At 38.4% G+C, this 26,432-nt stretch overlaps 1 protein-coding gene across 3 annotated transcripts in view; it reads left to right on the forward strand.

Moving 5' to 3' along the window:
• DYM (dymeclin) overlaps positions 1-26,432 on the forward strand; it is a 222,122-nt gene that overhangs the window by 70,805 nt on the left and 124,885 nt on the right. For all 3 annotated transcript variants that reach the window (XM_042804566.1, XM_042804565.1, XM_033011164.2), the window contains exons 9-11: positions 12,934-13,116; positions 17,238-17,416; positions 23,701-23,826. In XM_042804566.1, the coding sequence (XP_042660500.1) occupies positions 12,934-13,116; positions 17,238-17,416; positions 23,701-23,826 (488 nt within the window). The remainder of the gene's footprint in view (positions 1-12,933; positions 13,117-17,237; positions 17,417-23,700; positions 23,827-26,432) is intronic.

Below are 26,432 nucleotides of genomic sequence, written 5' to 3' on the forward strand. Positions count from 1 at the left end.
GGCCTAGGAGGGAAGCAGCAGATCTGTGATGACTTTGCTGTGCTACTTTTGTTTGGGACAAGAAAGAGGAGATTGGGATCTTAATCTGGTGTATGTGCAGCAGGCTGGGCAAAGGAGAAAGCAGGCATAGAAGGAAGACCATGAAGAAGCTGGGGAAGATGCAGAGGTTTAGCTGCCAAGATGATTCAGTGATGGGATGGAGTAAATAATGAAAACTGAGACTAGGAGGAGAGGTGCATCCTTGCAGAGTGTCGTGGTTTGGGCCTGATCAGCAACCAACCCCCGCAGGTGGTCACCCTCCCGTCCCCCTCCCCACCTGGGAACGTGGGAGGGGATCAGAGGGGTGAAGGGAGACTCACAGGCTGAGATAGGAACAGTTTAATAATGGCAATAAAACGAGAACAATGACGATGATAGGGGGAAAACAAAAATAAATATATAACCAGGCAATGTACAGCGTAATTGCTCCCCACCCGCTGACCAACCCCCAGCCCGTTCCCGGCCAGCGACCCCGAGATACCAAGATCCCACAGTCGCAATCCTGGAAGGGAGAGAGAGAGAGAGAGAGAGAGAGAGAGAGAGAGAGCCCCTTCCCCACCACCCCTCCTCTCTGTAGTGAGCATGACGTGCCATGATGTGGAATATTTCACTGGCCAGTTTGGGTCAGGTGCTGTGGCCGTGCTCCCTCCCTGCTCCCTGTGCCCTGGCGCACGGGCAGGACACGGGCAGTCGGAGAGTCCTTGAAGTCTGGGTAGCAGCTGGAAACATCGGTGTGCTATCAGCATTCTTCCCATACCAAACCCAAAGCTAAATCCAAAACACAGCACTCCTCTAGTCCCTGAAAAGGAATATTAACTCTATTTCAGCCCAAACCAAGACACAGAGCCAGGTCCAGCAGGTCAGGTTGGGATTCGGGCACTGAATTTGCCCCTTAACCTCATCCTCCTGCATGGAGTTGCTTGGTTCTGTAGAGAGATGCTGGGTTTTGCTCTGGTAAAGCTGACCCTTGTTTCCTGAATACTGGACTTGAACTTGAGTCTGGATTTGACCCCTTGAGTGGTTGCAAGGGTGAGCTCCAAAGTCCTTCAGCAAGGGATATGTCTTGTCATGGAATTGGGATATGTCTTGTCATGATATTTGCCATGGAAACTGAGCTGCATGTGTTAAACAAGTAAAGGACCAGAAAGATGAGAATTATCTTGTGTTTTAGGCAATTGAGTCCAGAAAAAAAATAATTCTAGCTTGCCTCTTTGCATTTTTTTTTTTTTTTTTTTTTTTTAAGGACGTTAGGCAGATCATTTTAGAGGGAGACTTTCTCAGGAGCCACTCGCTCAAGTTCTCGTGTCTCACTGAAGAAATCAGTTCCTTTTGAATTGAGTGCCTGCAGTCACAATTCAACAGGAGCAGTGTGTTAAACTTGCTAAGTGATACAAAATTATAACTGCTCTGGAAAAGCCCCTTACTGGATACCTTAATTTGTCTAGCAACATTACAGGTCACTTCTGTCAATGGCACTTTGAATTTCTTCTTCCTTCTTCCCCCTCTGTTAAGGGTTGAAGTTCTTCTGAGGGTACTGCTTCAAAAACATTAGTTAATTTTGATACCCTGATTAGCACTAGTTAAAAATAATACTGGAACCCAAGAAATAAAATATTGGTGAGAAAAAGGAAAATTTGAGTTCTCTCATTTATGATAGGATCATCTAAGGAACAGAAAATACGGATGCCCGTAAATGTTTTGGTATCATCTGCCTAAACAAGAGAATGGAACTAAGACACAGCATGGACAGCCATGATTTCTGCAGTTGCCTGAAATTGTGAACATCTGTGTCTCTTGTGTGTCTTGCAGTTCATGATTGAAACAGATTGACATTGCAGTAGGAGAAGAATGAGAAAGTGTTACAAATTTTTATTACCACTTCTTTCAGTAACTGAACACCACATTTTAAAGTTAGGTCTTAGGTTGTGTTTGAAATGCAGCAGAGCCTGTTTGCATGGAATACCAGCAAATTGCCTGTAGGAGAAACACTTGTACTTGGAGAAAATTTGCACTTACCACATGTATTATAAATGTGGATTTATAAATGATGAGTACTTTGTGATTCTGCCTTATTTATGTGTCTACAGTTGATATAATATATATTTGATAGTTTATATAAATAGATTATATTTTATAATTTATGCAAATAAATGTGATTATATAAATTATCATTTATATATACATATATAGAACCTAAAATGTATCTACCTACACAAAAACAAATTAAAGTAATACTTGGCTTTTTTGCTATGGAGAGGAATTCATGCTGGCAGCCCTGTTCTGTTAAGTGGGCTTTGAAAGGGTTTATCTTCCCTCTCTCTGAAAGGGAGGTTAATCAAAGTGTGCATAAATGTGTGATAACAAATACTTGGATTTCTCTGAGTGCACAGTAAACCAAAAATAATTTGAGGACAAGGTTATCAGGATAAATACAGAGAGTGTTCTGCAGTATGCTAGGAGCTATTTAAAAACTTTGGCTGCAACTCTCAAGTAAATAGCAATCAGACCTCCAGAAATGTCTGGCAGTCAGCAGTTCCAGTTGTTCTTATGGTTCATACCTTATGTTCTACCAAGATCATTACTTGAAGATCTAAAACCTCTTCTGCAGTGTATATAAATGGGAGATTTTCCTGGAAATGTCTGTATGTGGTATATGGAGCACTTCTGGACACCCAGCCCTTGAAAGACTGATCACTTTTCATTTTCTGGAGTTCTGTTAAATTCAGAATATTGTCTTATCATTATTCCACCTCTGAACATACAATGTTGATCACTTCTAGCACACTGTTTCTCTCTCCACTGTTGAGGTGCCTGCATAGGCATTACTGTCTAGGGTAGCACAAGTGTGATCACTGTGGATATTTACCAAGAAGAATCACACATTGCTCTGACTACTGTCTTTGTCAAAATATCCAAGCTCTTTATAGCTAGACCAGTATCATAAATTCACCTCAACTGGAAGGGGAATTTTTTTTCTATTTTATAAACAAATAAATAATTTGGAAAGAAAATAACAGATTCTGGAATCCAGTGGAAATATTTATGTGTGAGGACCCTGAGGACAGTCAAGAAGTGGGAGCAGTCTGCCTGGGGAGGTTGTGCCATCTCCATCCTTGGAAGTTTCCAAGACTCATCTGGAAGAATCCCTGAGCAACCTGGTGTGACCCCATAGCTGCCCCTGCTTGGAGCAGGAGGCTGGGCCAAGGACCTCCTGATGTCCCTTCCAGCCTGAATCATCCTGTGATCTTAGGCTCTGAAAAATTATTTCTTCCTTTCTACTCAACTTTTAAAACTTCTCTGTCTTTTTCCATCCTCTTCATCTGGTTGTCAAAGTCAATGCTGCAAATAAATGTTGCTCTTGCTGTGCCAAGATATTTTTTTAAACATGTTTCCACGTTCATTTCTGTCCCCAATTTTGTCTGATTGTATTGACAAAAAATGTTACTGAAAATCCTACTGTCAGTGGGATTATACACATTCACTGTGCTCCCTCTCATTCTGACCACAACAATAAAGTACCAGGACAGTGCCCTGGGCAAAAGCCAGTGGAGTTTTCTGTTTAAAAAAAATCTCCAAAATCCCCTCAAAAAACAACAAAAAGAAGTCCAAAAAACAACCAACTCTCCAAAAAAAACCCTCACCAAAAAAACCTCCAAACCAAAAAAGCCCCAAAAAATCCCCACCACCCAACAACTCCGTTTTAATGTCTTGCTGTGCAAGTTTGTTGTTGGCTTGAGGTTTGCTGTTCCAAGGCTGATAGCTGATTGAGTCAGACAGTTGTTGTAAAATTAAATCCAACACTGGGTGGATTTGCAGTTTTTCCCACATTTCTCATACGTTTTCCTCTCTCTCACCCTTCTCTTTTCTAGCTTGCACTTAATTTCCCAGGTTTCAAATAGTCATAATACTGTGGTATTGTGCGCTTGTATAATACCTTTTTTTTTTTTTTTTTTTTTTAATACTGTGGTCACATTTGCAGCTTCAGTTATACTGGGCAGTCTTCAAATGTGTAGCAGAAATATTGTTCCATCCCAGAAATTGTATCACTTGTGTCCAAAGGAGTTTAAAGAGATGTTTCCAGCAATGGGCCAGGAGTGGAGCTAATAAAAATGTGAAGATTTCCTTCTTTTTTTAAGATGTTCCTTTGCTACAGTGTTTTTTTTCAATATATTTCTTGAAGTGAGTTAATGGTTTATTAGAGTTATTTCCAGCTTTATTTGGCAACTTTATAGCCTTTTGATTTAGGAATGTGATGTGTAATTTGCTTTACTTAATTCTTCAAGGTGTCTGTCACAAGATACATCTACCACTTAGATTCATGTTACAGATGCTAAAAATGTCTTCAGAGGTTTTTAGCTAACGAAGCTATCCTGTTCTTCAGCATCTGTGCTCAAATAAGAGAAGTAGACCTCATCTGGAAATCTTAAGTGTGTAACTTCATTGAGACAGTTTAAAGGTGTTGACTTTATAAATGTTTCTGTAGTCTTTCAGCTGAAATAATTTTTTTTTCAGTGTCAGTACAAATTCTTGATACAGCTGTGGTGTCAAAAGCTTTGATGGGAGTGCAGGCCTCTAGCTGAGCTTCACAGTGATGGGAGAAGGTGGTCTTCTCCTTATTTTGAAGTTCAAAACAAAAGAAGTTATGCAATCTAATGGCATAGATGGGGGCTCCCGTCCTGAAAAAAGCCTATATGGTTTTAGATGTCACAGTAAAGAAGTCCTGAGATCTAGTGATTAAAAAAAAAAAAAAAGATACATAATTTAAAATGAAATTAACACTGTTTTTCAGTGAATTGAGGAGTATGCTTTTTTTATTATATTAAATTTATGCAGTTTAGTAGTTGTAATCTTTTTCAGTGCAGTGATGATTGAGAGGTTGTGCAAAGTGTTGGGGCTGGGATTAATTGCAGGAAGCAAAGGGGAAAAGACTTTCAAAGAAAGGAAAGAAAAATCTGTGTATATGATTTGGCTAGGCAACAAAGGAGACATGACTGTGCCTTTTATTTAAAGGCTGTAAACACTGAACTGGGGAAGAAATGTTTTATGGTATTACACTGAACCACTTACAGGAATAAGTAGATGAAGTTGAACAAAGTAATGCTTAGGCTGAATACTAGGAAAAAAATCTTAACACTGAGGTTTATTAGATTACGGAACACTCTTCCCAAAGGATACGGTTCAAGCTCCATTACTAGTCCCTTAAAATTAGACTGGCTAGAATAACAAAATGTACTGGAGGGAACACTGTTTCATGGGTAGGGAACGAACACAGTTACCTAATACGTCTTCGTATTTCACTTGCTTCCATGATTCATTTCCTGAAAAACTGCTTGCAGAATGTGTTAATGACATCACAGCCCCGGCCTCCTCGGACATGTTGGTGCTCCTCGGTGCTGTGGCTTTCGGAGCGTTTCTGTGGAGATTTGCTGGGCTGCCTTTTCTCCAGTGGCTCCGATAGCTCAGCCATTCCTTGAAGCTTTCCTGTGCTGCTGCATCACTGCTGCGAGCAATGGGGACGGGCAAAAATCAGGTGCCTGGGGTGCATTTTAAAAATATAGATACACTCACACTATCTGGACTATTCGTGGTGAGGCTGCGATCAAGAGTGGGGCAGGCGGCAGAAATTGTGTTGCAGAGCTTGACTTCACAGAAGTGACTACCTTCTGCTGTTTCTGGCAAGTAGGATTAAATACTTGTCTCTGTTAAAATCATATTAATAGGCGTGAAAAACCTCAAACAAATAAGTTGTACTTGGTCACATATTTCAGTGAGCCAGTCTTAGTGGTTCTGTTGCACTGATTTGATGAGAAGAAAATAACTTGTTTTTAAAACATGTCTCCTACAGTTTTTGTTTCAAGCTTCTTTAGAAGTCATCTAAAACATGCTCTTAATCTTGAAGTCAATTTTCTGTTGTATTTAGGAATTAAATACTGAAAATGAAGTAGAACAGTAATGAAGCACCTGAAATAAAGCCCATGGCAATCCACTATGTGAATTGTTGAGATGTGTGACTTTGACCTTGCACAGCACTTTGCACCAAGGACTGAGTGGTAGCTTGAGAGCATTTTGAGCCTAGATATGCTGTTTCAACTGAACGTGCATTTACTCTGATACACATCCTTTACCGTTCCTATATCCAAACAGTAAATAGAGTCAGGATGGACTGGTACATAGCTGTTGTCTCAAAATGCTTACAGTGCTGCACACCAGCTTTTAAATTTAGTATCTTTCACGTGTGAATTCTTGCTGCAGCCTGCTGAGAACTTAGAAACCAGCTAGCCTACCAGTATTTAACGTGTGAATTTATTTTGCTAGACTGTGTCGCCCAGAAACCATTTATAGTTCTTTTTAAAATGTCCTTCCTTCTATGTCTCAAGCTAGCTTGGGTTAATTGTGTTCATCTAATGTCAGACGGTTGAGAGCGTGGAAAATATTGCTGAAAATTAAAAATTGTTACTTTTTATCATGTGTATTACCATGTCAGATAGAAGGTTGCAAAAATTATGTATAAGTACTTGTGTCAGCTAAAAAAGTTACTGGAAACAAAAGATAATGAAATATTTAGGACAGCCATTTTTATGCTTCTGAGTTTTAGAATTTCCCTGCCTAAAAAATCTACACTGTAATCAGATTCACTTTTTCAGTCAGAGGTTGTAGTTTGTGTTTTTATTCCTTATGAATTTCATTTTGCTTGAGGATGGAATACTTAGCATGCAAGTTCATTAGCCACATAAAAATTATTCCGTATTTCCTATACTTCAGCTTTGCTAGTTTCTTGCTGTAATGAATCTTCCAAAAACTTGCAATGGAACTTTCTTTCCTAAAATTAATGAAGCTGTTGTTTCTGTATAGTCTTTTAAGCAAGTATACCCAGTGCTTCTCATAATTAGCAGTTTTAAATTGCTTAAATAAAGACCTGGTGTGTTAAGAAGATGCTTATGAAGTGTTAAATGGCTTTGACTTGAGACATGATGTGAACTGCATCTTGATATAGCTGTTGCCTCACTGATCCAGCCTCTCCTATTTATGATTCCGTGGACCGCTTTTTCCTCTCCCATTCATTATCACATAACATCCCCGTGGCAACTTGAGAAATTGCTTACATGGAAAAGTAATCGTAGGAAAGTATTTATGTATTTTTAGCTTTCTTCTAACACAATGCAGCAGCTGGAAACACGGACAAGAGCCAGCACAACGTGAACTGCCAGCTCTCCATGGGCCACCAGAAAGTGTTCATCAGACCACAATGTGAGAACCATTGAATTGACTTAAGAAATGTGACACACATAATAAGCATTAAACAAAAAAAAACATCCCAGCCTTCAAGTTCCCAGAGCTGCTGCTCGAATGTAATAAGAATGAAACAGTAATTGTAATGTTTTTGAATAATATGCTATCCACTGTTTTTCATGGAGGAGAGACATGATGGTATCTGTTAGATGCAATGAAAATCACTTTTGCTTTAGTTCTTCATAATCTGTATTTATTGCTGTCTCAGGTGTCATTGCAGCACTGAACAGTCTTCTGGATGCTGAAATTTTCATAAATAGGAAAGCAGGGTGTGGAGATAAGACTTAATTTGAACTGATTACTGAAACATAAATTAGATCGGTGGGGTTTTCTGCTGTTGGATTTTCTTTCTGATATTTAATGCTTTTTTTACTGACTTCTCTAGCCTCATCTACTTGTGTTGTTTCCATTTTTGCAAGAAGGGAGCAGGACTGTAATTTTGAAATGTTAAAGTGACAGGAAGAGATTAGGAAGATCTTTTGAAGATCTTCATGACTACCAAAATTCTTTCTTCTTCCTTTTCTGTCTCAAAAGCCACCCTGGGGCTGCACCTCAATCTGGTGCACTCTGCAAAATAGTTTCAGAAGCACTAAAACTCATTGGTAGAATGGTAGTGATGTATGATAGGACTTGGGTTGTGTGTGTGAGGGAACGAGGAAAGGATCTGCTCTGTCACCAAGCCTCAGTGAGGAGAGAAATGAGTACACTCAAAAGGGCTATGCCAGCAATCTTTGAAATTTAATGCCTATGTGTAATGAAGGATAGGCCGTTGAAAGGAAACCTTGATGAAGTTCAATTATTAATATAATTGCATGTTGTAACTGCAATTAAATAAAAATTTTTTTAAAAAATTCTCCTTTTCCCAGAAAGATACTTTGAAATAAGTAACACCAGTTTCCTTTGTGTTAACTTAATGCTTTTTCCAGGGAGAGAGCTCAGAGGGTTTATCTTCCAAGCCTTTACACTGAAGGTTGGAAAGTGAGTAAGGCGTCTTTTGTGGAAGAATTACAACTAGTTTAATAAATATCCCAAGAGAGCTCACAAGGCAATTATAGCTCACAGTTTGTTGATACACAAACTTGAAATAATGGTATGCAGTGCTAGAAGTTCAGCTGGCTATAACTTTCGGTGCTTGATAATGAGTAAATTTAAATACCCTCTGCACTCTGTCTTTTGCTTTTAAAACATCTTTAAAGTAAAACTCTTAAAATTTTGCTTCATCACATGAGATTGTAAGTGCATTTTAAACTTTTCTCCCTGTAGGTATGAACCTTATTTGTATTTTCTTGTTGTGTAACAGAAACCAGAGTGTTAGGCTGAGATTTCTGCAGAATTGTGTTTGCATTAAATAACAATCTGGTGAAAGGAAGTTCTTTTTTGATGAATGTGTCATAACTTCATTTTGCCATTAAGTGTTGTTCCACAGACTGTCAAACTAGATTAAAATCTTCGGTTTGTTTTCATAGCTATGAGCGATGTTTCTAGGCATTTTACAGAAGACCTCAGATGCTCTTGCAACAGAATATACCTTGTTCTTAAGCAGCACCTGCCTTCCTTGCTGTGCCTTAAGTAGAATTTTGTGAATAGAGAAAAAAGAAGTTGTGATGGGAAGTTTTGTGGAAGAGAAGGAAAATTGGTTTTGCTCATTTTGTTTAAAAGGTTAAAACAGTCTGTTCCTTCTTAAAGTATCTGTGTATTTGCCAGAAGTAATTGGCAAAATTTTAATATTTTTCTAATTGAGAAAAATTCTAGTAATGTGGTTCCATGTGGAACTGAGCCAAGAAAAAAGTTGGAGAATTGGAGTTGAAAATAGATTACAAGTATTTTGTAGAAAGCAGTAAATTGTATAGATGAAATAAAAGTTACGTAAACATTGAAGAGACTGTTTTATGGTTATGGATTATTAACGTAATCACTTTAAGTTACCACCAGAAATCTAGTATTTATTAATATAGGGCATTTTCAAGAGTTTAGAGTTTCAGAAGCACTTTGGGTTGTGATGCTATTGCAGGTAATCCACCCCTTTCATCCTTTTCACAGTTTCGTGGTTTAATTTTGAGAGTCGTAGCTCATCTTTGCCACTGCCCAGAGATATAGAAAGTCTTAAGAAAACTTTTGTAATTAGCACTTACTTTGGGATATATACTAAAGTGACGAGAGAATAAAAATAAGTGAAATTTAAAGTGAAATTGAAATGTGAAAGAAATATAAGCACTATATGTTAAAGTGTCTAGGCAAATGTAATTCCATGCTTTTGATGGTGCCAGACAGCACTAGCACAGTTAGAACTGCCAGTAGCTATCCTGTTGGCTTAAACAGGAAATGTAAACATGGGATTTTCTTCATTTTGTTCTGTTTTTTTCCTGTGATGTTCTGAAGAAGCAGATTCTGAAATGTGATCCTGGCCACTTTTTCTGTATCAATGTATATTTTTTGTATGCTTTCTGTTAACTGTAACTTCAGATCTGAAAAGAATGTAATGAGGAGAACTTCTAAGGGATTGCAACATAAATTATTTTTGTTTTCCTTACTAAAAAACTTAAATATAACTTAATAATTTTGAAGTATACATAAATGTAAAACCAGACGTAGTGACGTGATATGTCAAATATTGTGAACATACAGAATACAGCTAGAAACACTGACTGACTGTGTCTCTGTCCTACCAGGCTGTTTATCTATTTAGCACTTTCATCTGCTGTTAATGATCAGAAACAATATTTTCCTTAGAAATGTCTCTTAACTTGAGTACACTGGGAGTCCCAAGCAATACTTAGCACCTAATGTGACATTGCCTTTTGGAACTGAAGGGAATATTATGAACCTACTAGCATGGGTTTGCTTTTCTGGAGGAGTACACTTGCCAACAAGAGACAGAACTGCAGGCAGTTACTTGGGTCATATATCAGTGTGCAGATTTCTCTTGGACATAATTACCTCATTCTCCCTGGTGGAAGATTCAACTTACTTGCCAGTATTTTGGCCATATTCCTCTTTTCCTTACTGTTGAGGAAAGGTGTAGTAATGGCAGATGCCAGCCACAGAAGGGTGGGGTGTTAGAAAATTAAAAATTAAAACTACACTAACCTTTAAATAAGGAAATGTGCTGAATTTTAAGTCATTTAATTAAATGAATTATGAATTATTATCACGTGATGATAAATGTATGGTTATTTTATTTTTTTTTTAATAATTTCTTTTCATTTTTACCTATCTGGGTTACTCCTGTGAGTTTAAAAGCTAACTTTGTGGTCACCAATTTTATTCAGCTTCATTCTGGTTTAAGGACAGTGGATCAAAAACATGATGATAAAGGATTATTAATGTAACATGAAATTTTTGCTATGAAGACTATAATTATAGTGCTTTTTGTTACCAGAACTTCTTCAGACTTCTTAACACCGAACGACATTAGTTCCCTTGCCCTTGACATGGCAATAATTGCTTTGCAGTTGTGTTGGTAAAGGGAGTGTTGCTTTATTACAAAATCTAACTACATAATTATGTTTGAAGGAAAATACTCTTTGGCTGGTTTGAAATTTTGTAGGGCTAAGTGTAATTTAAATTCTTTGAATTGGTTATACTAATATTTTGCATTCAAATGGCTTACAGTTTTTTATTCTTTGCACCTTGAATCTCGCAGACTAGAAGAGTGAAAACTAAACTTTTGCAATTTTTCTGTCTTTAAGGAAGTGTGTTATAATTAATTTTTAATTTAGGCATTAAAAAAGGAAATAAGATTTTTTTTTTTGAAGTTGAGATTATTTCTTATTTTTGTGCTGTATAATTCAAGACTTTGACCTATTAAGTGAATAATTTAATTTAATAGTATCTGCTATAAAGTTTCAGGATACACTCAAAATAATTAACAGCTAAGCAGTTATTTGGGGCTGGATATAACCTGATGTGATTGGGAGGGGCTGCTGCTTATCACCTGAGAATCTATGAGGAGTCCAGATGTGATGAAGGTAGAGCCCCAGTGAGGCTGAAGTTTTCAAGTGCCACCACAACCATGGGAGGAGGAAGTTTTGTCCTTGCCACTGACCTCTTCCCCCCAGCCAGTAAGGCTGAGTCTGCATCTCTGCTTCAATTTTGGTGCTTTTCTTTTTTTTTTTTCCCCAGTGTAATACAGTCTCATGAGTGATGGCAAGGAAAGAAGGCTTTCTGGATCTGCTGGAGATGGCTGAGAGGAGTCCTCTAATAGTCCCTTGCTGCTGCTCCTCCCTTCCAGTCTCCTTTAATCAGTATTTGGGCGCGTAGCCGGTCAACTTGGTTCACCAACACTGCTGTAATTAGGAACAGGAATTTCAAATGCAGTAGTTCAGTATTGGAGTTAATTTTTTTTAATGTTGTAAGGATTAAGTACGAAAATGACTCTGCATTTCAGGCTCAAACATCAAAGTTTAACCAGTATGATAATGAGGGTTTTAATAAGCAGCCTTCAGGTGCTTTATATTGGCTTTATACTTTATGCCTTAATATTGGAGCTGTATGTGCACCATACATATATAAATACCTAGATAAAGGTCAGGATACGCTAACACGCGTTCTTACTGTAGTTCATGAGCAAAGAACTGAGAGTTGGTGTGGAATGATGAGTTATTCACATTTTTGTACCTAAAAAATGTTTGTGGGTCTAAAATGAATTCAATTTTGGTGCTTTGTTACATGTGTATTTTCAAGGCGGTTATGAGACAAAAACGTGCTTACCCAAGAGGAATTAATCAGTCTGGTTTTTTAACAGTATCAGTAGTGATTTGTCACTTAAAACATCTATTTCTTTTTAATGAGATTTTAAACTTCAAGTTATTGTAAACAATTTAGACTTTCATACATTTACATCTTACATGCAACACTTTAAAAAGGAATTACACAGAGTTGTAAGTACTTGCAAGTGGAGTACTTTTTCAACTTGTTTCATCTTCTGTAGGAATGAAAAAATATGAGCCTGACTTTAATAATACCTTAAAATTTAAATTTAAATTGCTGTTGATCCTGTCTTTTTTTCCAAGAAGTTTATTATTTGCTATTATGTTGTCTACCCACAGTAATGAGTGATGATGATGATCTCTGCAGGACTCTCAGTCCGGAGCTTCTAGTTTAAACAGTATTAGGGTTTGCTACTGTGTTTTGCCTAAAAAATGTTGAGTTTATTAAAAATAGAATACATGAGAAAAATGCTGCATGACGGACGAGGACAGTTCAATTAAAAAGGCAACATACAAGCTCCTTTTCCTCTCTTAATATGCTAGTGTTATCAGGATTACCAAGTGAATCCTTCAGCTGATATGCCCTGTGGTTAAGGTTCTCCCCTTCAAACATACGCTCTTGTTTCACCTCTCCTAATTTCCTTTTCATATATTCCTATGACTTAACTTTCTTGAATTTCCAGTGACCTTTCAATTCCCACCTCACTGTCCCAATGCTGTGTTACCCCTGAGGTTTCTGTTGTGAGAAACGAAGTAGCTGGAACTGTCCATCTCATTGTTACAAGGGCAAATTGGTTTTCCCTCTTCTAACTGTCAGACACCGGCTTTTCCTCTAAAGGAGGTTTGTTAATTAAAATGTGAACAAACTTAATATTTTTTTGCCTTTTCTCTTTAGCTGGCCTGTGGACAGTCTTCACGCTTGGTGGGGTGGGGAGTAAACCAACTCCGCAGCTAGAGCAGTGCTCACCCCTAGCTAACCAGAGTCTGCTGCTTCTGCTGGTCCTGGCTAATCTGACCGATGCTCCAGATACCCCAAATCCCTACAGGCAAGCTATTATGTCCTTCAAGAACACACAAGGTTTGTATCTGTTCTTACCTCTAAGCATAAACTGATGAAAGTGAAGTGTTAAGTAGCTGCGACTACTTAGAGGTTCTCTTTCCGAAATCTGTTTTCCCTACATCCAGCTTGCGGAAGAGCAGTAGTAGTCCATTTTCCTGTGTGAGTTTTGAGGTGGAGTTCTTCAGCTGCTGGAACTTAGTGGAAGGGGCAGGGGGAGAAGGATACTCCTTCCCTCAGACTTGGGAAATTTGAGAAAGCCTCATAATTTTGTAAAATATTAATACAACTGGCCTATAAGTAGGTCGGTTACCCAAGAGTCTGCAGGAGTCTCCTAAAACTTTATAGCACTTGGGGAAATTCTGTTTGGCTGGAGTCATGTTCCTTAGAGCTAAGATGAGCAATTGAATTGTAAACTGGACTGACTTGTGAACTGTGTTCTTATATTGCGAATGTGAGGAGAAACAGGTTAATGTAAACACTTCCATGAGACTTGTATATAAAGAAAGTTTCAGAGTTGTGCCAGTGCCTGCCGGGCTTCTGAGAAGGCTGGTTCCAGCCTGTGTATCAGGTAACTGGTGGCATGATGCTGTACTGACTCACGGTGCCCGGCTGCCGAGGGTCTTGTGTGGGATGCAGCAATGCCCTCACACAGCTTGGGCTATCTAGGTAGCTCAGCCTGCAGGCAGTGTGCTGCTTTTTGTGTGTACTTGATCCATACACTTAAATCTCCTTGCGTTTTAGCCACAGGGTTTTCCCCTTTGATTGCTTTATGCAGGTTGACAGCATGCGCAGGGCTGCTCAGCACAGCTCTGGTGCTGCATGGCCACCTGTGAAGCCCCACCAGTACTTCTGAGTTGCGCACTTTATTTGGAGAGGGCTTTTATATTCCTTTAACCATGAAGTTTTTAGCAGGTTGGGCTCTAAATCCATTCACCTTTACCTAGGAATTCTATGGGGGTTATGAGGATGGAGGATTGTTCTCACAAGAAGAATTCTTAGTCCTGTCGTGTCCTTTTGATTTATTGGATGCTGTTTACAGGCAACTGACATCAAATTCTTGATACAGTTTTTCTTTTGTACTGTTTTTTAAACTGCAAGCTTCTAAGAATGTTTTATTTTGCATGACTTTGTTTCATGTCATCAGTAACTAGTGTATTTCATTGAAAACTGTTACACATGTATCATTATAAAATTTTAAAAGAATTTATTCTATGTGAAAAGTAGCATGAAAAGCTGTATTTTCTCTAGATGTGCACATTTATAGAATGACTTATGGTTTCCCATAAACTTGTTTCCAGTAGTAATACTCATGTAACTGAGCTTAAATTTTGGTGAACATTCAGAGGGGCTGGTAAGAGGAGAATGATAAGAAAAAGAAAGGCTGGTTGCTGTCATAAAGATCTATAGTATGTGAATATAAAAGGAATACTGTCTTTTTTGTAGAAGTAATTTATAAAACTTATTTGGGACAAAAGTAATAAAATTCACGATAGTTTATTCTGCATGGTCTAGAATAGTTTGATTTTTCTGTTGTGCAGTTTAATGCTCTGTAGAATAATACAGGATATGCTTCTGTTGCTGATAAGTTGCTTTAATACTGCTCAGAATGTTTTGTTTCGGTTTGGTTTTTTTTTTACATTTTTTAAAATATCCCTTAATAAAACAGATAGTGAAGTGCTATAAGTTGCATGGTTTAAACATCCACAGAAGTGAAGCTTGAAAGTCAATGCACACTCCTCAGGTAAAGAGCTGTGGCATCAAGTTGCTGCTTAATAGAGCACGCTGAATTGATCTGCTCTTGCTGTCTACATCCGAATTTTAAGAGAAATATTCGCCTGAAGCAGGATGGTTTTAAACCAATCAGTCTCTAATCATGATCAGTGATTGAAGGGGACGTGGGGGCAGAAATAGCAGTCGAGAAAAGCCAGGTTTTGGTCTCTCCCCTGCCTGTTGGTACGTCGCTTTGGGGAGAGGCAAGGTTTCCATTGCCCATGGGCTGCTCCTCGCCTCCGCGTGTGCGGTGGTGCCTCCGAGCTCCTGCAGCAAGGAAAAGCGTTTGCTCCAGAGCCTCCTGCTGAGTTCGGCTGAATGGCTGGAGCCGTCGCCTCTCGCCCCGGCCAAGAGAAGCAGCAGCTCCCCAGCACGCCGTCTCCTCGGGCCCCAGAAACCCGGTGGGAGCCGGAGCTCCTGTGGGGCTCCGGCAGGTCTTCCAAGCACTTTTTCCTTCCAAAGAGGGTGGAGATGTTGTTCCAAATAAGTGACAACTACCACGTTCTTCCGTGCTGAATGCTATTTAGAAACTTTGTTAAGAACACAGGCTAAAAAGACGGGAAAGTCAGACACCCTCATCTCAGTTGGGTGTAGGGAGTGTGTGTGATCAGCCCCTACCGGTATAGAGATTTCTCCAGAAGAGTGGAAAAGTTTGGTAAGAAACCATGGGAGTATTCATTTTAAAGCCAAATTTGTGTTGGCTCACAGCTGCTGCCCATGGGCACACGTATGGTGACACTGCTCTCACCGTTTCCCATGGCGATGCAATCTACAATATTTGAGAAATCTTTCAGGATTTGAAGAAAAAGGAAGATTTGGATGAAATGCAATAGTTGCTGCCTGTTATGCTGGCTACCACAATATAGCTGTCTGTAAAATAGCTTGCAAAAATGCGGGTTTTTAAATTTACATTTTTTTTTTTTCTTCTGAGTCTTTTCTTCCTCTCCTTAAAATCCCTTCAGTCCACTAATCACTGTCCGGGAGTAGTAGTAGTACTGTCACGCTGTTTTATACAGCAGAGCTTTGCTAAGTTAATGCACTTTTAATAAATGATAAACAACTCAGAAATCTGTAGTCTGTTATTGTGGGAACTAAGCGATTTTAGTTAAATTCTTCAGCTTTGGACATCTTGTTTATGGTAGTATGGAAATTTTTAAGTCCAGACCTTTAGTATACTTGAGTATCCAAACTGCTGTTGTTCCCAGAATATCATCTTGCCATGAAATTGCTGTAATATTTCCATATGCATAGTTTATTTGTGTGCTCACAACAGATAGCCTTCATATTCAGTTGCCAGGATGCTGAAATAAATCAGCCCAAAAAGGCAGACTTGTCCTACTTCATGTATCATCACAGAAGATGCATGTTTTGGTTGGATGTTTTTTAACAGAGCTGGACAGGAAAATACTTTATACAAATTTCTGTGAAGCTTTTTGAGAGTTGAGAAATGTACCTGCTCTGCCCTGGAACAAAACCATGTACTCTGAGGGGTTTTTGTGAAGAAAGCAAGGGCAGAATCTTTCTGACTTGGGACGATTGGGAGGGAATCTGAGTGTGAGTGCATTGTCTGCCCCACTGGCTTTCTCCATTTCCACTGGAAATTCCGAGATGTTAGAGATCTGTGCTGATGGACGTTTTTGTTGAAATTGGTAGAGCTTCTTGTGAAAAGGTTCTGTGAAGAGAAATCTGTTTTATTCTCATTTCCAGCTCTGGCACAGATGATATTGTGAACATGAACAAACTGCTATTACTTTGAAGGATGCTAGACTATATGACATGGTGCTTTAAATCACTTTAATTAACCCACTAAACTCCCCACTACACACACACATCTTCAAAGTCCTGACAATACCTATGTTTCAGTGAAAACAGACTGATAGTCTTGACCTAAGCACTCCTGCCCTTCATGCCAAGAAGTGGACAGGAGATATTACACCTTGATGCCAGTGAACTAAACCTGGAAGTTTGTGGTGTGGGCTTTGGAAACATGAATCGTCAGTATGTCAGTTCCAGAAAAGATGCTATAGCTGTCCTCCTTGCAGCAGCTCCTGGGATTGCCTTCCCCTCTAACAGTGGAAGCCGTTTGGATAAACAGAATAGCTTTATGAGCAAAGATGAGTGTCTTGTGCAGATACAGGGGTCTTACTGGAGCTCGTGTGGGAGGACAACCTCAGTTTTGGGGGCACAAGCTTTGTGAGACCCTATTAAGGTTTATGATCATTGGTGATAAGGGTCACGGATGATTTTTGCTCTGTCCTTACTGTGGTGTCCTTGTAAAAGTTTTCACCGAGAGATTTTGATAAAGTTAGTAAATAGCTGGATGGTAAATGTATTTGTTAAAGATTGTTTTTTTGATTTCTTTATTTCAGATAGCACTGCTTTTTCATCACCAAATCCACATGCTTTCCAGATTAATTTTAACAGTTTATACACAGCTTTGTGTGAGCAGCAGAAATCCGATCAAGCAACTCTTCTTTTATACATGCTTCTGCATCAAAATGGCAATGTACGGACATATGTTCTGGCACGAACAGACATAGAAAATCTTGTAAGTATTGTTCTGCTTGCATTTTACTCATCATGAAGGGGTGGTTCTGGAAGCTTGGGTGTCACCAGCTACCAGTATCCCCTGTTCTGCAGCGGATGCAGTAGGTTCTGGCTCATTTACTCATTTTTATTGCATCATCTTGGGAGTATGATGCTAAACGTGTCACTGCAGTGAAAGTACTGGCAAAGCTACCAGGCTGTCTTTGATTCCTTCTTTCTCAGTGCCACTGTTAGTCTGATCCAGGTTAAACCTGCTGACCTCTGGGCATGGTGTAAACAAACTGGTAGCAGATATAATTCTATTCATTATTTTATTTTTCTGTTTTAGATGTTCAGGCAAAAAATTTACACAAGCTTACTGTGTGTGTACAGGAATAGTAGTTAACAGAATGAGCTGTAATTTGACTAATACACCAAATGTCTTACAGGGTTGACCTGAGGCTGAAACTCCTCAAGGAGCCACTGACAGATTTTATAGAAATGCAACGGTAGTGACTTTTTAGTTTCTTTAAATAGGATTGTGGTTAATAGCCAATATAACAGACACCTGGTACAGTTTTTGTAGGTTATAAATTAGCTTATGCTCCCTACTATGTTTAGGAATGTCACAAACCACTTTAACAAATCTTGCTTATTAAAAAGCATTTCTTTTAATAAGATAATAGCTGTCTAGGGGAATTGGTAACGGAATAGAGAACCCTTTCCATTTTAATATTTGAAATCTTGCCAGATAATTATATCCCGTGCCTGTTTGATGGCAGATACAGAACGAATTTGGTCACAGTCCAAGTTCTAGCAGATGTATTGCTAAAATCAGAGTTGATAGACACCACTGTTGGCAAACTCCGGTGAGATGGTTGATACTGAATTGATTTAAGACTGAACTTCTGTGCAGTCCTCTACAGTTTATCTAGGTGAGGGCTGAGTCATTTTGCATGAATTCTGTGAACAAAGGGATATATTTAATTTTCTGGGCTGTTAGTATGTGATACAACATGTTTCACAGCAGCTGATGATACCAATTTATTTCATCTTTAGAGAAAGAAAGATTAGGTATGTGTACATTTTTATAATTATTAGGTCTGATATACTGTAAAACTTCCAGAACAATCATGAGGTGAATGTATCAGAATAACTCCAGATGCCGGTACGCAGATATTCTGCAATGTGGGATGTTTGCTTATATTATCACTTATCTTTCCTTCCCCTCAAAAAAAAAAAAAAAAAAAAAAAAAAAAAAAAAAAAAAAGAAAAATCGGAAAAGTATCACTGGAAAATCAATAGTATTTTTTCTTAATACCAAAATTTGAAACTGTCTGCCCTTACTTTGCTTTTTGCGGATGCCATTACTTTTTGTGATCACTACTGATTCATTACTGACATCTTTGTCCGATCATCTTATTTTTAGCAGGCTAGTAGGTAAGGATGAGCAACGGCCAACCGAGAAGAGCAGTTTTAATTGCTCTTTATTTTAATAATGCGGGCTGAGCCAGACACAGAAAGAATTAGGGGTGGGAGAGTTACTGCACAATGAAATCATAATCTCCCAATTACAACCCTGTGGTGAAAAAGGGCTAATTCAGTTTTGGGCTTGTAAATGAGATGAAGGGGAAGGAGTAATGGAGCTGCTTATTTCCTTCCCTATATGGCAACTACAAGAGTGGTGCTAACATGCTGCATACTGTTCTGGTGGTGTACTACCATACTTCATAAAATATTTACAGACTATTGAAAAATGGAGAGAATGTAGAGAAACTTTTTTTTTTTTTTTTGCTTTAAAATTAACAGTAATACTGTGAGAGTCTTAGAAAGCTAACTTAGCTCATTGGGTCAGAAAAGAGCTCGAGAAGCATCAGGATGTGTATGTGTCTTCACAAGGGGAAGGCTGTGAACAGAAAGGACTCTCCGCTTGCAGGGAGAGATGTGATAAGAGCTAAAACCTGGAGGTTGAATCTCACAGCTTAGAGATGGGAGGAAAACAGTGAAGGTAACTAATTCAGAGGGAAAACAGTGTCCTCTATGAATATTTTTCAATGAGGGTGAATGACTTTTTGGAGCAATATGGTATAAGTCAGTGGCCTCTTTGTACAGAGGCATTTGGGTGAAGTATGAAGGTCTGTGCTATATGAGAGGTCACATCGGGGTCGTGAGTGCTCATCTTAAACTTTTAAGGGTTTTAGGGGTTTTGCAGGTTGTTCCTGTTTCTTTGCACTCAGTGTTGTGTTCTCCTCTATTTTAATTCTTCTCGGTTTTGGTGCCCAGGAAGCATCACTAGCAGATGTTCTGTGACATTTCCTAGGGGTTTTTGAAATGTGTCTTTGGTCTTTTGTAATTTCAGTTTAACTTGTAAATTGATTCAGTGTGTTTTTCTTAACTGTTATAATAGATAATGTCTCAGCATGCTTCCTAATTTGTATATGAATCTACCTCTGTCAGTTATAGATAAATACCTTCATCTTCTGCTGTGCTTTTTAATGCTTTATCCTTAGTAAGACAATGTATCTTTTTTGCTGTTATAACAAGACTGCTTGGTAGAATGAATCGGATATTTGTGTGTCTTCCATAACTTAGAGCATGTCACTTTGTATAATTTTTTTAAAAATTGCGTTAAATACCTGATGCTGTTAAGGATGTTCACATCTGGAATTTGGTTGTCCTGTTAAAAGTACTTGCAAGGATTCTCCAGGAAGTGGTGGAACTGGTGAAACAGGGGTCAATTAGCAAATTTTTTCATAATCATAGTGTGGTCTGTGAATGGGAGAATGTTGATCCTTTCTCTGTTTGTAAGAACAGTTAACACCTATACTGCAGGTAAGAATGCCAGTGAGATATGTGCTTATAAGAAATAAGCAATTTCTATTGAATATGCTTGCTTTGGCTGCTCAGCTGTGCAGCATTGCTGTGTGCTGTAGATTTTGTTGCTGCTCAGCATGACAGGACTGAAATAATGTATGTGATGATGTATTTATATCAACTGACGGTTGAACAATATTTTTTTCCTGTGATATAAATTTGGCTGAAGCAGCATACTGGTGTGGCTGTGCAGTCTTGTATTTTGTTATATGCTAAAGACAAGCTATTTTAAAACTCTTTGCTGGGGAAACTGTTCCTGACCTTGGACTGAATGTAGCACCTGCAATTTTCAGTGTCTGTTTTTACCTGCCCCTTGTTTTGGGGATTAAAAGTAACTTTTAAGTGGTGGCTTTGTCTTGCCAGTTAAAAGCTGCTCCTGATGGAGGAGTGTTAGTAGTAGTCCAGTAGTGATAGTTTGAAGACTATGAATAAAAGGGCCAGCAATACAAAAAGTGGTTACTGTCTTCTCAGTATATGACTGGACAATGTCATTGCATAAGAAGATAGATATAAAAGTTTTATTATAAATATAAAAGTTTTAATGTATGTGTGTAATATTAAAGTGTAGAAATGCATTTTGGTTACAATTCTAGATAAATTTTAATATGCATTAAATTCTAATTTAATCTTGCTTCCTAACTCTATTTTATATAAGTGGGTGGCTTGTCAAATAGTTTTTTTTTTTTCCTCTGAGAACAATAATACTTCTCTTAAACGTGTGTGTACCTCAGTGATCAGTATACAAAAGAAAAAGTGTTTGGAGGAAGAAGGGTTATAGAAACTGGGCGAATTGATTCTGATTTCATCTGTAAATGGTAGGTAGAGTTAAGTTGCCATTTGCATCCTCGAGTTTGGTCTGGTATGTGGATGGTGGGCAGTCTCGAAGAGGACTAAAAAGAAGTGTGACGGGGGGAGTAGAGGTGGTAAGAAGAGTTTTCAAAAGCTTTCAGGATGTGTTTGGGACAGGAAGACTGAATACAGTAATGTGGAGAGCCAAATCATTGTTCAGAGTGAGAGTGATTTCAGTAGCTGGTATGAAATTTTAGTAAAAGTACTTTCATGTGTTGGCTCATATGGAAATGTCTATGATGTCTCAATGTCAGAATCAAGGTACCCTTTTTTAAGGTAGCTTGTAGCAATGCACTATTAAGACTTAGAGCACTTCAGGAACACGAGTGTACTTTTTCAGCTACAGTTTGGCCTAATATTAATATGCATAGACAGAGGAGATGTGTTGGGCCATTCTGAAGGAATATATGGGTGGAGAGATTGACCACACGGATTCCGATGTTAAGATCGAAGACCCTTTATTATTCAGAAAGCTGCGTTTTTATCCCCCTACAAAGTTGTCAATCCCCCCAACATAAGTGCTTATTGGTTAACTAACATACATTACTCACACACCTATTCTAACATTTGATTGGCTAGCTTAACTACACGTCTTTTTTTTTTCCTTTGTCACAATAACTTTTTTGCTCCAGGCATTCTTCCAAAGTCCTCTGTTGTTCACTGATAACTTTCTTGTTTTTCTGTTATTCCAAAACCTTCAAGGTCTGTTGTTATCTTATTTTTCTGTTATTCAAGGTCTGTTGTTACCTTATTTTTCTGTTATTCAGAAACCTTATTCTTCTGTTATTCACAGACCTTCAAGGTCTGTTGTGACCTTCTTTTTCTGTTATTCAAAGCCCTTATTTTTCCGTTATTCAAAAACCTTAAAGAGCATCATGGCCTTCATTGATGTAAAATGTCTCCACATATGGGTATTTGGGAACTGTCTTAAAAACTTAGAAGTTTTTCCACTGGTTACTTACAGAAAGGCTTTTATTGTTCTTCCTGCAAAGTCAAGTCATAAATGCAGTTCTTCTGTAGTTTTATATTGCTTCCTGCTACATGCAGCTTATCATAATGCTTGGACGTGGAAGTGACTTTGAGTTTATGCATTGCAAAGATACCTGCAGTGTAAGTACTGGAGATGGAAATAATTTGAACAGTGGACTAGTACCACCACTAGTGATGTTCTTCTCCGGTTTCCCCCATCCAAGGAAAAGGACTAATGTTTTTTTGCTATATACTAAGTAGATATTTTAGGGGAAACCAAAACCTGGTCTTTACTCTCAAGACCTGTATTCACAAAACACAAAGACATCGATTCCAGTTTCAGCTGGAGAGAGAGGTTTGTGAAGGATGCTTTGAAATGCTAATGGAAGGATGTTTGCAACGTGTAAATATTTTTCCCTCTGCTTTTGTTGTGGTATTGTCTTGACCCTGGCCAAAGCATCTGTCAAAAGGTTTTGTGGACTGTAGCATTTAGATCAGTCTCATTTATTTTAATAGAAACTGTTGTGTGCTTTAATATGTTCCAACTGTTTTGGGACTGATTGATTGTAAGAGAACATTCTGGTAACTTCAGAGGCTTGTGAAGCACTTGGTGTCCTGGCTGCTCACCAGAATAGGTTTCACATGATTCATCCTGCTGCACTTGGCCTGTTTTGAAAAACAGCAAGTCTTTAGGTGTCTAGAAGCTTCTTGGAACAAATTCTGCATCTCATCCTCTATCTTGGAATTGAGACTTTTCTCCAGTTCCTTTTTCCAGGGTATTTTGCGATTTAGGCCTATTTCTGCAGCCTGGGGAAGCCACGTTGTACTGAGCCAGTGGAAAGCTAATTTTCAGTTGGTAGAGAGACAATGTTTGCATCTGGATTAACTTTAAACTAGCATTCAGGTATGCTTGCTGTTGCAATGAAATCTCATTTTCATTATTATTGCAAGAGTTTGGCTTAAGCTGTTCATCCTGGTGGAAATGTTGCAAGACCTTGGGCTGAACTTTCATCATAATGTCAGTTCTCTTTGGCTGCACATAATCTAGAATTGGAAAAACAGGCCTTTTCTAGTCTTAACCCAACCCAGACTGGTTCTTTTCTGGGATTATCTCTACACATTGAAGTGGGATTTGAGTTTAAGGTCTCAAAATGACTCTGTGCACCTCAGCTCCAATATGCCTGACTATATTTGATGGGGACAGTCCTTTCAGATCAGGCTGTGTTCACACAAATGGTTAGAAACAATTGTTTTCCTACTTGAATGTGTGAAAATGTGTTTAACAGTTTTATTTTCCCGTAGTCTAGAGGGGAACTAAAGCTTTTAGAGCCTATGGTAAGTGGTATGGCTGGAAATCTCATTTATTAGGAATTGAAATTCCATGTCTGACCACAAGAAAGAATTTGTTTAGACTCTTTTGTGGTGACAGAATAAAACAGATGGAAGGTGTTTGAACACTGTACGTCACTATTTAGGGGTGGTTATTTCAAGAGGGAGGAATTGCTGTGATACTGTTAAGGGCAGGGTGATTCACGGGAGGTTTAGAGTCTCCTCTGTCTATTGTCTGAGGTATTTGAAGACTAAATTAATACACACGTTTTTCCTTCCCTAAAGGTTCTGCCAATTCTTGAAATTCTGTATCATGTTGAAGAAAGGAATTCACACCATGTTTACATGGCTCTTATTATTTTGCTGATCCTTACAGAGGATGATGGCTTTAACCGATCCATTCATGAAGTGGTGAGTTGTTGTTTTGGTAAATAATTATTCCACTCTAAAAATTGTTTAAATGTTTATTTTTATAAAGATACATCTGTACATCTATTTCCTCAGCAGAGGTTGTATGTGCTCATCCAAATTTGATGGCATGTAAGTATTTCTTTTGTAAGGACTAGTAACCTGAAGTTAGAAGAGTGATTTCAAAATTTTCCCAAGTGAAGTGAACAAACACGCTCGGTCTTGTAGAGGAGATTCTGCATATACCTCTTTTTCTGTCTTTTTTTGGTGTTTCCTGTTACAAATTTATGTGGTATTAGCCAGGCAGGCTGCCTCGGAGGTGGTGAGTGTTTGCTATGGAGGTGGAGGGACTAGAAGAGAGAAAAAAAAGAAAACCTTTTTTATTTTTCTTGAAAAACTTTGCTTAACCAATTTGATGCATCTGAGAAGAGCTTTCAGTCGGAGTTTATTTTTCCAGACTGAATGTTACTTCCTTACTTGGCATTTCTTTTTCTGTCTTTCCGCTAGATTAGTATCTATTTTATGTTGTCCATAAAATATGATCCAAATTTTGAATAGTTTTGATGGGCCTTGACTGTCTGTGCTGGAGAATACCTTTGACAATTAAGCTCTAGTTTCCTAGCTTCTAAGGCTATGATAATGCAGAAGATGCCTGCACTGATTTTATTTAATTGCTTGACTGGATATGGAAACTCATTTTTGGGGTTATGTAAAATTAATGAAATGCAAAAAGCTGGAAGCAAGTTTCAAGGTATCTATACAGAACTCTTCTCCCAGGTAAATTTGCAGTCTGTTTTGGAGGGAATGGGCGTATTTTCTTGGTGCCGATTGGTAGAGATTTACAGTATTTAGTCTCTGAAATTTCAGGTTATTTCCTGTAGCTCTGTGTGTAGAAAACAATAAATGATGATGTTTATATGCAGTTTCCTGGGAGTACCTTTTAGGAAGCAGCTTTTAAGAGGAGTGCCTATAGTAACCATGCAAATGTCTGAAACATTTTCCTGGAGCTTTCTTCTGCCTCACCTTCACGTGCCTTGAACCTATACATACATGAACCAACAATATATATTTTTTGGTTCCATATCAGTAAGTCATTTAAATTCTCTCATGAATTGAGTTTGTTGAGGGTTAGAGTACAGCAGACAGTGTTTCACTTCTGCCTCAGTCTCTTCTCCCATCACTCTTCATTCGTTTTAAAGGCTTTACACATGGTCTTTCAATAAATTCCTTACTGGATAAGTAAAAGTGGAAGATTTCCCTAGAATTGTTAATGAGGATATAGTTGTGGAATGAAAACATAAATCAAGTTTTCTTGTCCAGTTTATTCTTGCCTTTGCGGCTAACCCTGCCAGTATAGCTGAAGTGTTTTCTGTGCAATGTGGTTATTAGTTTGCTACTTCCATTTTAACAAAAACAAAAACAAACCCCACCTTGTTCCTTTTACCCTGCACTGATTTTCTCAGTCCTGCCTTTGCTTCTTCCACTTTCTTCTTGATTTAATCTTTGATTTTACTTCAGATTTTCACTAATTGCATCTTTCTTTTACTCTGTAGTTGTGTTTTCCCACTCCATAGTGTGTGGTGAGAAGCATCCATTCACTAATAGTGTTATGTAGCCAGAGTTTTGCTAGTTTTGCTTCTTAACTAGATAGTGAGAGGTGGCTGTGAAGTGCCTGAGCCTGCAGGCCTGTCCATGTGAACTTCTGTCAGCCCTACTGCAGAAAAAACTGTGGAAATGGAAACTTTTGCCATCAAAAGCCAATGGAGTGCTGCGACACTGAAGAGGATAGATCTTCAATAACTTTAATTCCTTCCTCCCGTGCTCTTCTGTTCTTTACTATTTTTCCTCGTACTCTTTTCTCCATTCTTTCATGGATGGGACATGTTTCATGCCGAAGGAGAGGGCAAACTTGGAAGCAAAGCAGAATGCTTTTCCACCCTTGCAGTGCTTTTCTTACTGATTTTGAGGGCTTTTTCTTGCCCCATGCTCTTACCTTGGAGTCACATGGCTGGACTGCGTGCAGTGGAGGAAAGAGAAGGTCTCCCCTTGTTCAGATCTTAAACTCTGCACTCCAAAATTCACCTAAATAAACTATGATCTAAACAAGAGACTTGATGACTGTGATACCAACTCTTAAGTATTCCTTATAGAAAGGATTCCTTATTTATAGAAAAATCCACATTATGTTGCACTTTAAAAATGAAGTTGCCTTATTGTTCTATGTGATCTATGCCATTCCTGAACTTTACAGAGGGATATGGATGTCGAAATACAAATGTGAGTATCACATCTTAGTTTGTCAATTGTTGGGGAATGGATATATGGGTAGTGGTTTCCTACACGCTTCAGGATGGGGAACAAGTGTAGTTAGCGTTGCATTTTATAGGAAAAGGATTCATGATCATAGTGATAAATCACTTCCCCTCTCCTTGAATTATTTAAGTGGGTGTTTCGAGATATGAATGACCAAGTTACTATTCAAAAACTACAGTATAAAGTAAGAAACTAGGCTCATACTTTCTTAAATATTAACTTCACCTCTCCAAAAGACTGAGAGGATATTATTCAGCAGCAGAATGAAGGGAGTCAGGAAAGCTGTATAGGTATTC

Source organism: Tyto alba, unplaced genomic scaffold (assembly GCF_018691265.1).
Source record: "Tyto alba isolate M040663 unplaced genomic scaffold, T.alba_DEE_v4.0 Super-Scaffold_42, whole genome shotgun sequence".
Taxonomy (NCBI): Eukaryota; Metazoa; Chordata; class Aves; order Strigiformes; family Tytonidae; genus Tyto; species Tyto alba.